This window comes from Sinocyclocheilus grahami, unplaced genomic scaffold, assembly GCF_001515645.1.
Source record: "Sinocyclocheilus grahami isolate Dianchi unplaced genomic scaffold, SAMN03320097.WGS_v1.1 scaffold261.1, whole genome shotgun sequence".
Taxonomy (NCBI): Eukaryota; Metazoa; Chordata; class Actinopteri; order Cypriniformes; family Cyprinidae; genus Sinocyclocheilus; species Sinocyclocheilus grahami.
This window is the reverse complement of record NW_015505440.1, coordinates 663,161-677,263: the sequence shown is the minus strand read 5'-3', so window position 1 is coordinate 677,263 and position 14,103 is coordinate 663,161. Positions and strand designations below refer to the sequence as shown.

Genomic DNA, 14,103 nt, shown 5'->3' with positions numbered 1-14,103 from the left:
TTTTTATTTGTTTGAAAAAAAAAACAAAAAAAAAAACAAAAAAAAAGTAATCCGCTAACAACGAGTACTTTCTAACTTTCACATGAACTACTGCAGTTGAGGGAGACTCAGCAGTCCTTATCTGAAGGAAGAGCTGCGATACTGTACTGGCAGCCACCCACAGGTCTTCATTCACAGCTGATTTCTGTGCTGTCTGCAACCCAGCGACTGGCCACATCAATCCAAGGGCCGACCAGAAGGGAAATAATACATCCCCACCCTCAGGGCTAACTCAGCACAGCAGCATTGTGTCAGCTAGTCTCACACTTCCTAACAACATCTAGAGCTCCCAGGGTTCAACTTCCTGTAAAGCCTTCTGGAAAACAGAGAAATATAGGAGTGGTGTTAAACCAACATCCTCCAGAATGGTGAGAAAAGGGAGAGAACTGGGTTCACTATATTAGTGCGTTCTATTCCAAGTCAGAAAATAGATTTCTGTGAAGAAAAAATTAGGTGAGAAGGGCTTCTGTGAGAAGAAAATTGAAGTCATTATTTACCAATAATAATAACCAATATTTACCAATTTTGCTGTCGTTGTTTGTAAAATTTGGCAAAATTTTTGTAGTAATAATAATAATAATAATAATTATTATTATTATATTTAGCAATATACTATTGCTAAAGTGACTAAAAATAAGAAATATCACTATTATAATATTTCACTGTAAAAAAAAACCTGAGTATAAGAAATAATAATATTATAATCATTTTATTTTACAACTGTACATTTACAATACTAATGATAATTACGTTCATCTTAATTTTCAAATGTTAAACCATCAAACTTTATTTTGACAGAAAACCACAGGGAGCCATATCATAATTTAGTTTTTTTATTTCGATTAATCAATCATGCATCCTTTAAAAGATCATATCTGTGTATAATATTTCATCTGAATTAGTTTATATGGTTGACTTTTGCATTTGTGTACTTCGGTTGCTCCTGAATTTTTTCATAACTTTACAATAAATTTCATTACCCAAGTTATTGAAGAATCATGATTTGTTGGTAAAAATGTATGATTTAACTTTGCATGTACACACAGTTTATGAATGAATCATGCTCCTGAGAGATCTTTTTTAATGACTCACAAAACCATTCTGAATAACTTTTGAATAAACTTTTTCTGAATACATTTTTGATCTGAGTTCACCTCAAGTTTTAGGACTTTAATGGTGCTTTTTCATTTTTGGAGCGAGTCAAAACAAGCAGACGCAGTAATAACATTCCCAGATGAGATCTTACAAGCCTTATGAACTTTAAAAAGCATAACTCATCCAAAAACTAAATTGGACACCACTAACACTCTTAACATGTCACATTCAGTTGTAAGACACACCAAGAGCTGCTTGGTGTCATGATATCAAAACTGACATGGCAAGTTTGAATATGCTCATGCATGAAGAGTATTTGAGAGCTACAGCGGAAACGAAGATTTTCAGTGAAAAACAACATGCATTTCAGTCTGTTCCTCACTCAAAAGATATCGGACAACTTTGAATATAGCAGTTCTTACAACTCATGCACTATTTTATTTGAAACAATATGGGGGGTGAGAGTAAATTAAGACAGAATTTTATGTTTGGGTGAATTATCCTTTAATTTTTGTATTTTAAGATAATTAAAAAAAACAAGTTCATTTAAGGATTCGGAAGCGATATGGTCCACTCTGGAACATTATCAGTCTGTAGCATTCAAGGTTCTGGGAAGTTCAACAAGATACGCATCATATGACCCCTTTAACTAGTAACTTTTGGTATTAATCTTTTGTTTTTATATTAGACTATAAATAATCTTTTGTTTTTATATTAATAATAACCCTAACTTTTATTCAAGTTTTAAAAAACAGAGTATAACTGAACACATTACCAGTATTTATCTGGCACAAAAACAACAGGGGATCTCAATTAGGGTGACGGCATTAAAACATTATCGGCTACTAACAAGTCGACAACCAACATGGGCTTTTTAATGACCAGTTATATCAATAGCGAAGAGTGGTCAATAAATTATGATATAATGCCAACATAGAATTTAACGTCAGCAAATGGGACACGCAGAAAATTACTTCAATACCAATATTTACCAAAAACGCAAGTTTTTATCTAATGAAAAGAAATCCATACATTTTTAGGTTTGTAGATTCTTTTTGGGGACACTGTACACGCAATGAAAAAAGTCCAACTTTGTTATTAGATTTTTTTATAGTTTGTCCCATGTTTGTCCCAACTATGCAAAGACTGAAGTTAGAATGAAACTTAATGTATGGGATGTATGTCAAAACTGAATAAATCTTGTCTAGCAGGTAGGCAGCTGCCTAGGTTTTTCCAAGTCATAGCTGAGCGCAAGAAATGACTCCATTTTATGAAAAACAGCTTGCTTTTATAGCAGTTTTGAGTATATTTTTAAGAATAAGTTAAAGGCCCCAAGTGCATGTGCGTGCTCTGTCATTCTTTGGTCATTTTTTTATTTCTTCAAACTAACCAAAACAGGGTGAGGCTCTTACTTTGCAGTTGAACTCATTATAAACAAGCACGCTATGTACTTGACCTGGTGTCTTAATAAGAGACATTGCACCATCAAACACGTAAAAACATGTTTGCAAACTCATACAGGCGTTGACTGATCTTACCTCGTCCTGTTTCTGAGAAATATCAGCTTGATTAGGGGGTGTGTGTACTGCTGAAGTCCCGTTTTGGTTATGGAAGTCACCCGTAATTTATGGTCCAAGATGTGCAGGTCCATCGTTTACTAGTCCACCAGGAAGACGCCGTGAAAATGTGTTCTGTGCAGTGCAGGTGGGCGCGTTAAATAACGCTACGCGAGAACCGCCTATGTGATGTTACATACCCCTGTGCTTCCAAAACGCTTCATCCTCGTGCATTGGGTACGCTGTTGAGAGAGACTCATTCGATTCGAGAATTAAAATGCTGTTTACAATGGGACTTACAGTTGGCTTCCTCCAGGGGGCGTTTGGAGCCGCTAAACTAATTATCATTATATAATATTAATTTGCATTATCTGTCTTATTTAAGATTTTTGTAGATTAAAAAGAGTTTTGAATCAATTATGTTCAAGAATTAACAATTATATATTAAAATAAATTGTTCTATGTAAAAAATATAAACAAAATCCATATGAAGTCATCACAAGTGATCGTGATAAGGCGAATCTGATCAGCGCTGAGTAAAGTAACAGACACCACGTGACAACGCCGTTTAATAGTTCGCTTCAGCAAATATTAAAGGAAGTCATTTACACCAGAAAATGGCACGGAGAAACTAACAAAAAGATTGATTTAATTCGGAGATTATTATTTAAATCCATCGAATCTGAAAACATTTGCGTCGCGAAGCCCCATCCACTTTGGAACAATCGTTTCACGCTTATTGCCATTCTACCAGTTCATTTGATTCTACTTGTATGGTTCGAACAGCAGACGGCCCAGTTCACACGCCCCCTTGCTTTTAAAGGGACAGGAGCATCTAAGATGAGTCGGTTTCACAAATATAACTTGCTTAAGAGGGCCATGAACTCTGTGAAAATATCTCTGTATTTAAATGAATTAAAATATTAATTAAAATAAGGCCTTATTTATATCAAAAAATCCAAATAATGTTTTTGGCATTTATGCAATATCATTACCATCAAATGAATGGGATAGTTCGCCCAAAAATTTAAATGACGTCATTAATTACTCACCCTCATGTCGTTCCAAACCTGTAAGACCTTCGTTCATCTTCAGAACACAAATTAACGTGATGAAATCTGAGAGCTCTCTGACCCTCCAAAGGTCCTACCACGATCAAGGCCGAGAAACGTAGTAGGGAAGGACATCTTTACAATAATTCATGTTACATCAGTGGTTCTCATCTGTAATTTTACCAAGCTACGAGAACACTGTTTGTGAGCGAAGAAAACTAAAATAATGACTTTATTCAACTATTTGTCTCCTCTGCGTCACCCTGGTGCCATTTTGGAGTATAACGATGCATGGGCATGCTATGATCTGAACGTAAACAACGTATGCGCTGTGCCTCGTTTACGTTCGGATCAAAGTACGCGCATACGTTGTTTATGTTAAGATCATAGCATGCGCATGCGTCGTGAATAAAGTCGTTATTTTTGTTTTCTTTGCACACAAAAAGTATTCCCGTAGCTTCGTAAAATAACGGTTGTTGTTTATGTTAAGATCATAGCATGCGCATGCGTCGTGAATAAAGTCGTTATTTTTGTTTTCTTTGCGCACAAAAAGTATTCCCGTAGCTTCGTAAAATAACGGTTGAACCCCTGATGTCACATGGACAATTTTAACGATGTCCTTACTACATTTCTGTGCCTTGATTGTGGTAGTTACCTTGCTGTCTATGGGAGGGTCAGAGAGCTCTCAGATTTCTTAAAAATATCTTAATTCGTGTTCAGAAGATGAACGAATGTCTTACAGGTTTGGAACGACACGAGGATGAGTAATTAATGACATAATTTTCATTTTTGGGTGAACTAATTAAGCAATTGTAAAGCATCGGCAACCAGCCACACTTGTAAGTATTTATGTACAGTGAAAATGGCCATGGTAACATCAAATATTATTAAATCACAATAATTTATTATGGTGTAATAATAGACAACAAATCAACAGAAATTATTTGTTCATTTATTATCCTATAATGGTGTTTTAAAGTTTACAACATTAAAATGAAGTCTTCCAATAAATGCATTCAATTTAGCAAATATATTTTTTAATTATAGATAAAAAGCTATGCTGACAGGCAGTTTCTTCAAGCATCCAACCGGCCAAGTGAAGCATTAGAAAGGAGAATAATGACTAAAAAAAATTATATATATATACTTTAACACGTACGATGACACTGAAGTCTGTCATTGTAGTTCTCAGATTGGCTTCAACACTGGCACAGTTTTGCCTTCTTGCAGACTTTAGGAGCAGTTCTACTCTAACACAACTGCCCGTCTACTTCAAGAGTACCTGAAGACCTTGATCATCTGCTTCAGATGTGTTTGAGTAAAGTCAGATCTAAACAGTAGATCTCCTGGTGGATAGTGTCTTAGGTATCATCACAGGTGAAACACTGTTGATTTTACTGCAGAGGTGAATGTTCCATGGGAATCATAATTCTCGATTCAATCTTTTGGATAAGAGGCACTGTCAAAAACAAAAATAAACAAGTTTGAATGTACTGAACAGTTCTACTGAAAACCACCAGATGGTGGCGTTCACAAAGAAAACACATGAATTGCTTACTATTTCAGCATTACTCTAGCATAATTGTGTGAAGTATGCACATTTTCTGTATGCAAGGAATACCCAGAATTCCCAAATTCCCCTTTTGACTCATTATTTGATCCGACCGCCACAAGTTAAGACATTTTTACAGAATTTAAAACAGCATTTTTTTATTATTTCAAAGATAAGTGGATGATTTGCTGAATTAAAATTGGCAATGAAGGATTTATGGATGCATATTAAAATATAATCTACTGTTCAAAAGTTTGACAGTATGTAAGAACATTTTTAGTAGTCTCTTATGCTCACCAAGGCTGAAAATACAATATAAACAGTAATATGTGTCACGTGACCCTTCAGAAATTATTACAGTATGCCGCTTTGCTGCTCAAGAATGTTATTATTATATGATGAAATTGAAAAGAGCAGCATATTATTTGAAATAGAATATATTTAACATATTCGAACATATTTGAAAACATTTGAATGGTAGTGTATAGGCTGCTTTAAAATGATATGTGCACATACTTTTTAAACAGACAGGCAGTATAGAGTATATTATGCAGTAATAATCAAAAACCCGCTATCTTTGTTCTTACTCACTTGTATAGTGCACATTGGCATCCCAGCCCTCTTTTAACCAAGCAGCATTTCTGGTCTCTTCTCTGGACTGCAGGTCTTTATAGGCTAAAACACATTACAAATATTCAGTACAACTGAGAGATTTTAAAGCACTTAATAATATGCAATGATCAGAAGAAGATATGTGCTCAGTGAAGGATGTTCTTACCCCATAAATGATGAACAACATACAATTCACCGATCTGTGTGAAGAAGCCGCCCACTGCTTCATTGTTTTCCTGTCTATATTTGATAGCTCGAGCCCTGGAACATGATAAAATAGATTAAATATGCAACATGGTGATATAACATCAGTATTTTTTCCTTAAGTTAAACTGTACAATTCACACACAAACTTACCAGTGATTTCCCCATTCGATCATTGTTCCAGGCTTGATTCAGAAATTTCAGGACAAACCATACAGGAAAAAAAGAGAAAAAAAGCTGAAAATTGACTCACCCTCAGGCTATCCAAGTTGCTAGTTTGTTTCTTCATCAGAACAGATTTGGAGAAATTTAATATCACATCACTTGCTCAACCAATGGATCCTCTGCAGTGAATGGGTGCCGTCAGAATGAGAGTCCAAACAAACAACTCCAGTCCATCAATTAATGTCTTGTTAAGCAAAAAGCTGCTCGTTTGTAAGAAACAAATCCACGATTAACATGTTTTTAACTTCATACTGTTCCTTCAAGCTAAAATACGAGTTGTCTATTCATAATAACTGATAACTCCAGTGAAAAAGTTGTTTCACCTCAATCAGGAGAGGAATGTTCATAGATCAAGCATTGCTTCTAAGCAAAAAAAAACTGTCCAAAACATTTTCAAACAAATGGATTTTGATGGGATAGGACAACAGGGGATGGACTTTTTCACTGAAGGAAGCATTATCATGGACTGTTTTATCAGCTGTTGAAACTCTCATTCTGACGGCACCCATTCGCTGCAAAGAATCCATTGATGGGCAAGTGATATAATGCTACATTTCTCCAAATGTGTTCCAATGACAAAAGACCTCATCTTAGATGGCCTGATGGTGAGTAAATTTTCCTTTAAGCTTTAAAATAAGACGGTGAATATTTCAAACAGAAAAATTAAATGGTATTTACTACTAGTTGGTATGTTCTCAGTTCATAAATGTTGGGGCCGCTTCTGGGCACAGGCTCGTTCCAGAAACTAAACTCCAGAAGAAGCTGGTTGCGTCGGGAGATCAACATTTTACTCCTCTCTTTTCGAAATGCAAGATACGCCTGCACAGAAAACATTTTGATAAAGGACACACAATACATAGATTCTAACATCCATACATCTAAATTTTAAGAGATGTGTTAAATACCGTATTGCGGTTGAGTTTGCTCAAACACTCTGTTAGAGCAGGATACCCACCAGAATACCTCCAGAGATGCACTACAAACACAAAACAGCACGTGTCACTACAAACAAACAACTCCAGTCCATCAATTAAAGACTTGTTAAGCAAAAAGCTGCTCGTTTGTAAGAAACAAATCCATTATTAACATGTTTTTAACGTCATACTGTTCCTTCCAGCTAAAATACGAGTTGTCTATTCATAATAACTGATAACTCCAGTGAAAAAGTTGTTTCACCTCAATCAGGAGAGGAATGTTCATAGATCAAGCATTGCTCCTAAGCAAAAACATTTTTTCAAACAAACAAATGGATTTTGATGGGATAGGACAACAGGGGATGGACTTTTTCACTGAAGGAAGCATTATCATGGACTGTTTTATCAGCTGTTGAAACTCTCATTCTGACGGCACCCATTCGCTGCAAAGAATCCATTGATGGGCAAGTGATATAATGCTACATTTCTCCAAATGTGTTCCAATGACAAAAGACCTCATCTTAGATGGCCTGATGGTGAGTAAATTTTCCTTTAAGCTTTAAAATAAGACGGTGAATATTTCAAACTGAAAAATTAAATGGTATTTACTACTAGTTGGTATGTTCTCAGTTCATAAATGTTGGGACCGCTTCTGGGCACAGGCTCGTTCCAGAAACTAAACTCCAGAAGAAGCTGGTTGCGGCGGGAGATCAACATTTTACTCCTCTCTTTTCGAAATGCAAGATACGCCTGCACAGAAAACATTTTGATAAAGGACACACAATACATAGAAAAATTAAATGGTATTTACTACTAGTTGGTATGTTCTCAGTTCATAAATGTTGGGGCCGCTTCTGGGCACAGGCTCGTTCCAGAAACTAAACTCCAGAAGAAGCTGGTTGCGTCGGGAGATCAACATTTTACTCCTCTCTTTTCGAAATGCAAGATACGCCTGCACAGAAAACATTTTGATAAAGGACACACAATACATAGATTCTAACATCCATACATCTAAATTTTAAGAGATGTGTTAAATACCGTATTGCGGTTGAGTTTGCTCAAACACTCTGTTAGAGCAGGATACCCACCAGAATACCTCCAGAGATGCACTACAAACACAAAACAGCACGTGTCACTATAGTACTACAGCTAACAGATATTTAAACAAACCAAATCTGGTGCTTTAAAAATTCAGTGATTTGTGTATGTAAACACTACTTTTCAAATGTTTGGGGTCAGTAAGTTTTTATATATGTATATATATATATATATATATACAGAGAGAGAGAGAGAGAGAGAGAGAGAGAGAAATTAATATTTCAGCAAAGACACATACGTTAATCGAAAGTGACAGTAAAGACATTTAGAATGTTACAAATGATTTTTGTTTCAAATAAATTCTGTTCTCCACAATAATATTTAGTAGGATAACTGAGCAGCATATCAGAATGATTTCTGAAGGATCATGTGACACTGAAGACTGGAGTAATGATGCTGAAAATTCAGCTTTGCATCCCAGAAATAAAATACGTCTTAAAATCAAATTCAAATAGAAAACCGTTATTTGAAATTGCAATAATATTTCACAACATTACTCTTTTTACTGTATTTTTCAGCAAATGAAAGCAACCTTATGTGAGCATAAGAGACTTTTTTTCAAAAACACTAAAAATATCAAATACAAAAATGATGTTGTTTTTCATCTCACCTGCTTGATCCTGTTCACCATACCAGGTGTTCCAGCTTCCAATGACTTCACATGGATAACTTGCATCACGATGAAGTTCTTTCTGTACCTCATCCCTTAAAATAGACAGTGGGAGTAATTTTGAAATATTTCTTAATTTAAACTAGGCTTGCCACGACAGACGGTGCTGACGGTGATACGTTTATCTAAGGTGATTTTAGAAGTTTTTTTAAACATTTGTTTCTTATTTAACTGGTTCCACATTGTTTGCTGATTTTTACTTTATTTAAACATTGTGTCATTTATTTATTTATTTTTACATCAAGGTGTATGCCGTGCCTCCAAGCTTTCTTACTCGTTTTGCTAATAAACGTTCTACGTTTCTTATTTATTTGGTTATATAGCCTATTATACATGCTTACTTAGCCTATTTCCAGTTTTGTATACCTATTTCAACTTTATGCAAGCTATTTGTTATTTTATATTAGGCATAGCCTGCCCTATAGCACGGTGTAGCCTATTTTTATTTGTTTTGTTAATAAAAGTTCTATGTTTTATATATATATATAGGCTAAAGTGAGTTTGACATTGTATTTTGTTGTTGCATTCAAGCAATTGACGCCGAACTGCCGCTAAATACCGCTATTTGAAAGTGAAAGTAAAATGCGCACGCAGCTTTTACAAGCTATTTAAAAGCAAAGGAAAGCGAGGAACGCCCCCGCCCCCACGGTGATACCGGTATTACCGGTGTTGTCACACGTCGATTAACCGGTGGGAAAATTTCCTCCCCGTCACAACCCTAATTTAAACTTGTTTTAAACTTAAACCACAAAAAAATCATATAGTCAATAGGCTAAGAAACATAAAATGGTTTAACATGCAGTTTGCACTCCTGTGTTGATCTATTTGATGTTGATCTAACAGGAAGTTGAGGCAGGACATGTCGGTACTATACTAATGATAATAAATCACGATCACATAGGACAATCAAGGAACCAAAGTACAACACATCTAGACATGGCAGGCCTGCAAGCGTCATACTGAAATCAAGACTGCACTTTATCAGCAATTGCAAAATCAAAAGGGTGCTTACGACATTTTATTGTATGCCTTCATGCACTCTGGCTTGACATTGTGAACTGAAAGAAAAAACAGGATTGGAAGATGTCAGGAAAGACAAATGGACCAGTATCTTGCAGTGTTAAAACCATTTTTTCTAGATGTTCTACTGTAGTTGAAGCAAACATTTTATCACTCAAATCAACCGTTTATTGAAATATCACCCTCATTTTTCTAAACCCAATTTTCATTACCATTCTCCATGCAGCTGGTCGCTTGAAAACAAAAGAATTCCACAAATAAACACTTTGCAGGCTGATTTATTAAAGCAATTAGTATCAAATAAACAGTTTAGGCTGTTTTCTGGAGGAAAACGACAAGCAAGCACATCATTCATGCATGCAGATATTTTTAGCAATTCCTATCAACTACATTGCAAATGCGCAAAAAACATTTGAGCGCATCCTTGAAGGTTTTAGATGGATTGGCTCACACTGAATCTTGTAGAGGTTGCTGGTTTCTTTCTTGGAGAGCAGATTGGAGTGGGCATCTTTCCTGGCATCCACTTTGTGTGCAAACATGGAACTCAACCAGCCTTCATCACTTTTATTCGCAGAACCTCTAAAGATTCACAAGCAAAACTGTTTCAGCAAGTGTTTAATAAATATATAAGTGATGCATCACAAGCTGCAACGCACTGTATTACAGAAAGCTTGTACGCACATGGGCAGTTGATGAGACATTTCAAGCAGTGACAGCAAAGGCCGGCAGTGTGACATGCTACATTTCCTCTTAAATAATTATTATGCATAGTTCTAATGGCTTAATATTAACTTTTATAGCTTAATAGCCCACCTCCCCCTGCAGTGCTATGGTGTTTAAAAATTGCTGCAAAATGAGATGAATATTGCTACATAACACTCCGTATTTTGGAAAAAAAAAAAACTACATTCTAATGATAATTGACATAGTTTGTGTGGAGAGCTTGCTGTAACTTGGGGACGAAATATATATATTTTTATATATGCCAACATTTCTTTACTAAAAATGTGCCCGCAGTTATTATTATTAGCTTTATTTATAGGCAATAGCAGTCCGTCTGTAAATTGCTATGGTTAAAAGTATCCGCTAAAATATAATAATACTAATTTTAAAACTTAAAATGTGTGGAGACCACTGATTAATAAATAAATAAAATAATAATTTTACACTAATTAGCTTGTAGGCCTAATTATTTTTTTGTTTTTGATACATTTGTTAAAATATAATAACAATAATAATAATCATCATCATCATAATGAATTTATAAAATTCATAGATTTATTATAATAGATTTATAAAAAACAAAATGTATTGCAAGTTAAAACTAAGTGCTCAAAGAAACAGAGACATTATTGGAATGTCAGAGGAAAAGGTTATTTCATGTGAAAAATCTAGCAATATTACCTGTGCATTGTGGGCGATAATATGAGGAACTGAATTTATGCACTTTAAAAATTACCTTGTCACACTACAGAACGCTTTTATGCAGCACATTAAGCCTGCACTTTACCTTATACATTCACATATATTTGAACATAAACCCCTGATTTTAAAAATCAAGATTCCGTCCATATTATTCATCAACTGCCTATTCTGAATAAATGACTGAATGGACTCTAGTTCTGCAATTTGACCAGCATTGCTGATTAACTTTACCTAGCAACTGTCTCGTGCTTCACGCACCTCTCAGTGACAAATGCACATTACCTGGCCAGCCATGTTGAATGCACCTTGTTAAAGAAATGCTGCTGTCTGTTGAGGATATGCAGAGACCGTGTTGTCGCCATTATTCTCTCGTGTTGTTTGTAGATTTGTGTCTATATGAAGTTGCAGGAGTTGCAACACGCATTTGTCTGAGTTAATGTTTGACACGCATGAACTGTTGGACTTCAGCTTCATTTGCGCCATTGATTCGTTCAAGTTTAGAAACTCATTAATCATGATGATTAATCTGTTGATATGGTCGCTGAAGTCCAATCAAAGAAAATTAACTTTTCAAACAAGGCTAGTTGACTACCCTTACCAAAAAGTAGCATACTTCAAGTTTATTTTATTAAGTATACTTAAGTAAAGTTCAAGAATATTTTTAAGTATACTTTATGTAGTAACTATACAAATATCAGTGTACTAGTAGTATACTTGTAAGTGTACTATTTCAATACTCCTTGGGACTAAATTGGCCCACTTTCTAGTATATAAATACTTTTAAGTATACTTTAAGTATAACAGTAGTAAACTTTAAGTACACAACTAGTTTACAACAATATTTTAGCTTGTACTGCAACTATACTAAAAGTGAACTTATATGAACACTGATAGTTTTCTAATTAAATACTTGTAGTCGCATTTTTAGTACACTTAAAATACTAAACTAGCTTAACACTTAAACTAGACAAGTATAGTCTTAGTAAACTACTAGTTTAGTAGTTTTATACTGCAAGTATACTCGTAAGTTTTCTTTAAGTGAACTTTACATCATACTTTAAGTATACTACTATGTCCCTGTTTAGGTATTAATTTGTATATACTGTATTTTGTTATATAAATATCTGAACATACAAAACACCAAAAGAAAGAACAGGGTATCTGCTTGTAAACAAAAACATTTTATTCTAGCTTCATGCATTCTTTTTTTAAAAACTTGAATGTGGGTAAGTTTCATAAATAAAAAAAATTTAAATAAATAAACAACATTTTGAACAAAAAGACTATGAATTGGATTCAGAACGATAATCAAAACCTAGATAGAATCGATCAACACCCCAAAGTTTGACAGTCATTATTACCTCTTCATTGGTCGACATTACATCAACTTTACACAGTTTTGATGCTGCTTTATGTCTGATGATCGTGTTAGAGAATACATGTGGAAGCATCTGTTGTTTCGGTTTCTTCTTCACTTGTGTTTTTTGGGAATTCTGTACAGAAGATGTGTACTAGTGCCCCCTACAGTATAACAATGAAAACACAGATTCTAGGAACACAATTATATTTAGAATTTTTCTAAGTAGGCTATAAGTCAAGTATACTTAAATGCCATTTTAAGTATATTTCTGAGAAGCACAGAAAGCCCATTTCTGAGAAGTACATAAAAAGTAGACTAAAAGTATACTTTCCTATTTTTTTGTTTAAAAGAAGTATACTAATAGCACGCTTGAATAAACTTCTTTTTCGTAAGGGTAGTTTTAGAGAGTTTTGGAGGGGAAAAAATGTGAATAATAATAATAATGAAAACGGACCAAATGCAACAGTCAACCACCTTTGTTGCCTAAAATACCATAGATTACCACAAATTAAAATGTCAGAATCTGAAAGCTACATATAGTAGCCAGCCGGGAAAAAAAAGAATAAATAAACATATCTTAAAAACCAGATGGTTTGCTGGTTTCTCAGCAGGGTGTATAAAAACCCCAAATTATGTTTTTAAGTGAAATAAATAAATACATGTCTTAATACTTTTATAGATTTCTATCTCAAATAAAGGCGTTTGAACTTTATCAAATGTAGATCATGGTTTCCACACAAAAATGAAGCAGCACACTGCCTAAAATACCATAGATTACCACAAATTAAAATGTCAGAATCTGAAAGCTACATATAGTAGCCAGCCGGGAAAAAAAAGAATAAATAAACATATCTTAAAAAACAGATGGTTTGCTGGTTTCTCAGCAGGGTGTGTAAATACATGTCTTAATACTTTTATAGATTTCTATCTCAAATAAAGGCGTTTGAACTTTATCAAATGTAGATCATGGTTTCCACACAAAAATGAAGCAGCACAACTGTATTCAACATTGATAATAATGTAGATTTTTTTAACAATTCTTTTAAATAATATTAGAATGATTTCTGAAGTAACATGTGGCACTGAAGACCGGAGTAGCCTAATGATGATGCTGAAAATTCAGCTTTGCATCACAGGAATAAATCACATTTTAAAATAGACTCAAATAGAAAACAGTTATTGTAAATTGTAATTATATTTCATAATATTTACTGAATTGGTGATCAAATAAATGCATTAGAGACTTCTTTTGAAAACATAAAAAAAAAATTGGACCTACCC

At 34.4% G+C, this 14,103-nt stretch overlaps 2 protein-coding genes across 2 annotated transcripts in view; both read right to left on the bottom strand.

The window, feature by feature from the left end:
- castor1 (cytosolic arginine sensor for mTORC1 subunit 1) overlaps positions 1-2,940 on the bottom strand; it is a 21,511-nt gene extending 18,571 nt beyond the window's left edge. The window contains exon 1 of the mRNA XM_016290653.1: positions 2,673-2,940. Within this exon, the coding sequence (XP_016146139.1) occupies positions 2,673-2,785 (113 nt within the window). The 5' untranslated portion in view covers positions 2,786-2,940. The remainder of the gene's footprint in view (positions 1-2,672) is intronic.
- Positions 2,941-4,945: 2,005 nt separating this feature from the next.
- Positions 4,946-11,930, bottom strand: LOC107599167 (protein NipSnap homolog 1-like). Its single transcript, XM_016290683.1, has 10 exons — positions 11,745-11,930; positions 10,489-10,616; positions 10,030-10,075; positions 8,958-9,052; positions 8,288-8,358; positions 8,061-8,201; positions 6,264-6,295; positions 6,073-6,167; positions 5,886-5,969; positions 4,946-5,201 (listed from the first exon to the last, which is right to left on the bottom strand). Exons 1-10 carry the CDS (start codon positions 11,822-11,824, stop codon positions 5,137-5,139), a joined length of 837 nt encoding a protein of 278 aa, XP_016146169.1. The 5' UTR covers positions 11,825-11,930; the 3' UTR covers positions 4,946-5,136.
- Between the last annotated feature and the right edge of the window lie 2,173 nt (positions 11,931-14,103).

What these genes read in the sequence shown, in the direction of transcription:
- LOC107599167 (XM_016290683.1), bottom strand. Translation starts at nt 11,824, where the DNA reads ATGGCGACAACACGGTCTCTGCATATCCTCAACAGACAGCAGCATTTC. An exon ending in GCAAACTCAACCGCAATACG is followed by an intron (nt 8,202 to 8,287) that starts GTATTTAACACA and finishes TTTTCTGTGCAG; the next exon opens with GCGTATCTTGCATTTCGAAA. An exon ending in TGAGAACATACCAACTAGTA is followed by an intron (nt 6,296 to 8,060) that starts GTAAATACCATT and finishes TTCTGAATCAAG; the next exon opens with CCTGGAACAATGATCGAATG.